Genomic DNA, 2706 nt, shown 5'->3' with positions numbered 1-2706 from the left:
TACACATGTCTCTTTCAATTCTGGTTTCGTCGGTGTGTATGCCCAGCAGTGGGATTGCTGGGTCGTAAGGCAGTTCTATTTCTGGTTTTTTAAGGAATCTCCACACTGTTCTCCATAGTGACTGTACTAGTTTGCATTCCCACCAACAGTGTAAGAGGGTTCCTTTTTCTCCACACCCTCTCCACCATTTATTGTTTGTAGACTTTTGGATAGCAGCCATTCTGACTAACATGAGATGACAACAGACAACAGAGAAATACAAAGGATCATAAGAGACTACTGTCAGCAACTATATGCCAATAAAATGGACAACTTGGAAGAAGTGGAAAAATTCTTAGAAAAGTGTAACTTTCCAAAACTGAACCAGGAAGAAATAGAAAATCAATATAATTTTGAAAGTCCTAGCTATGGCAACTAGAGAAGAAAAAGAAATGAAAGGAATCCAGATCAAAAAAGAAGAAGTAAAACTCTCACTGTCTCAGATGACATGATACTATACATAGAAAACCCATGGGAAATTATCAGAAAATTATTGAGTTAATCAATGAATTAGAGTTGCTGTTGGTTTACTTTTCGTGAAACCATGTCTGGACGCAGCAAAGGTGGCAAAGGTCTGGGGAAAGGCGGTGCTAAGCGCCACCTTAAGGTTCTGCGCGACAACATCCAGGGCATCACTAAACCTGCTATCCGCTGCCTGGCTCGTCGTGGTGGTGTGAAGCGCATCTCTGGGCTCATCTACGAAGAGACCCACGGGGTCCTGAAAGTGTTTCTGGAGAACGTGATCCGGGACGCGGTCACCTACACCGAGCATGCCAAGCGGAAGACGGTCACCGCTATGGACGTGGTCTACGCTCTCAAGCGCCAGGGCCGTACTCTCTACGGCTTTGGCGGTTAAGCTTTCCAGTTTGCTCTCAGGAGCTTGATTTCAACCAAAGGCCCTTTTCAGGGCCAAAAAAAAAAAAAAAAATCAGTGAATTAATTAAAGTCATGGGATACAAGGTCAATGAACAGAAATCACTTGGATCCCTATATACAAACAATGAAACATTAGAAAGATAAATTTAGAAATCAATCCCATTCACCATTGCAACAACAAAAAATAATAAAATATCTAGGAATAAACCTACCTAAGGAGACAAAAAACTTTATACCAAAAATTATAAGACACTGATGAAAGAAATCAAAGATGGTATAAACAGATGGAAAGATATTCCATGTTCCTGGATAGGAAAAAACAATGTTGTGAAAATGACTATACAACTAAATGCAATCTACAGATACAATGCAATCCCTATGAAATTACCAATGGCATTTTTCACAGAACTGAAACAAACAAATAACAAAAAAATCACGTTCATATGGAAACACAAAACACCCAAATGGCCAGAGCACTCTTGAGAAAGAAGAATGGAGCTGGAGGAATCAACCCTCCTGACTTCAGAGTATACTACAAAGCCACAGCCATCAACACCGTATGGTACTAGCACAAAAATGGGAATATAAACCAATGGGACAAGATAGAAATCCCAGAGATATAGCCACACACCTATCGATACCTTATATTTAAGAAAGGAGGCAAGAATATACAATGGGGGCAAAGATAGCCTTTCCATTAGTGGTGCTGGGAAAACTAGACAGCTACATGTGAAAGAATGAAATTAGAACACTTCCTAATGTCATACACAAAGATAAACTCAAAATGGATTAAAGACTTAAATGTAAGACCAGAAACTATTAAACTTTTAGAGGAAAACATAGCCATAATGCTCAATGACATAAATCAAAGCAAGATCCTCTATGACCCACCTCCTAGAGTAATGGAAATAAAAATAAACAAATGGGACCTAATTAAACTTTAAAGCTTTTGCACAGCAAAGGAAGCTATAAACAAGGTGAAAGGACAACACTCAGAATAGGAGAAAATAATAGCAAAGGAAACAACTGACAAAGAATTAATTTCCAAAATATGCAAGCAGTTCATACAACTCAACACCAGAAAAATAAACAATCAAAAGTGGGAAAAAGCCACAAACAGACATTTCTCGAAAGAAGACATACAGATGTCCAACAAACACATGAAAAGTTGCTTAACATTACTCATTGTTAGATAAATACAAATCAAAACTACAATGAGATACCACCTCACACCAATCAGAATGGCCATCATTAGAAAGTATACAAAAAATAATTACTGGAGAGGGTGTGGAGAAAAGGGAACTGTCTTGCTTTGATGGTGGGAATATCAATTGATACAGCCACTATGGAAGATAGTATGGAGATTCCTTAAAAAACTAGCAATAAAACCACCATATGACCCAGAAGTCCTACTATTAGGCATATATACTGAGGGGAAAAAATTTAAAATACACATGTACCCCAATGAACAATGAACATTGAATCACTATTTACAGTAGCTACAACATGGAAGCAGCCTAGACGTCCATCAACAGATGAATGGATAAAGCAGCTGTGGTACATATATACAATGTAGTATTTCTCAGCCATAAAAAGGAATGAATATGTCAGTTCTAATGAAGTGCATGAATCTAGACCCTATTTTAGAGTGAAGTAAGTCAGAAACAGGAAGATAGATATTGAATGCTAATGCATATATATGGAATCTAGAAAAATTGTACTGATGAATTTATTTGCAGGGCAGTAATGGAGAAACAGACATAGAGAACAGACTTATGGACATAGTGGGGA

General features: G+C 37.9%; 1 protein-coding gene across 1 annotated transcript; it reads left to right on the top strand.

Moving 5' to 3' along the window:
• Positions 1 to 582: 582 nt before the first annotated feature.
• Positions 583 to 901, top strand: LOC133242266 (histone H4-like). Its single transcript, XM_061408364.1, has one exon. It carries the CDS (start codon positions 584 to 586, stop codon positions 893 to 895), a length of 312 nt encoding a protein of 103 aa, XP_061264348.1. The 5' UTR covers position 583; the 3' UTR covers positions 896 to 901.
• The last annotated feature ends 1805 nt before the right edge of the window (positions 902 to 2706 follow it).

This window comes from Bos javanicus, chromosome X (assembly GCF_032452875.1).
Source record: "Bos javanicus breed banteng chromosome X, ARS-OSU_banteng_1.0, whole genome shotgun sequence".
Classification (NCBI taxonomy): Eukaryota; Metazoa; Chordata; class Mammalia; order Artiodactyla; family Bovidae; genus Bos; species Bos javanicus.
Note: the sequence above shows the minus strand (reverse complement) of the source record. Positions and strands in the feature narration are given on the sequence as shown.

What these genes read in the sequence shown, in the direction of transcription:
- LOC133242266 (XM_061408364.1), top strand. Translation starts at nt 584, where the DNA reads ATGTCTGGACGCAGCAAAGGTGGCAAAGGTCTGGGGAAAGGCGGTGCT.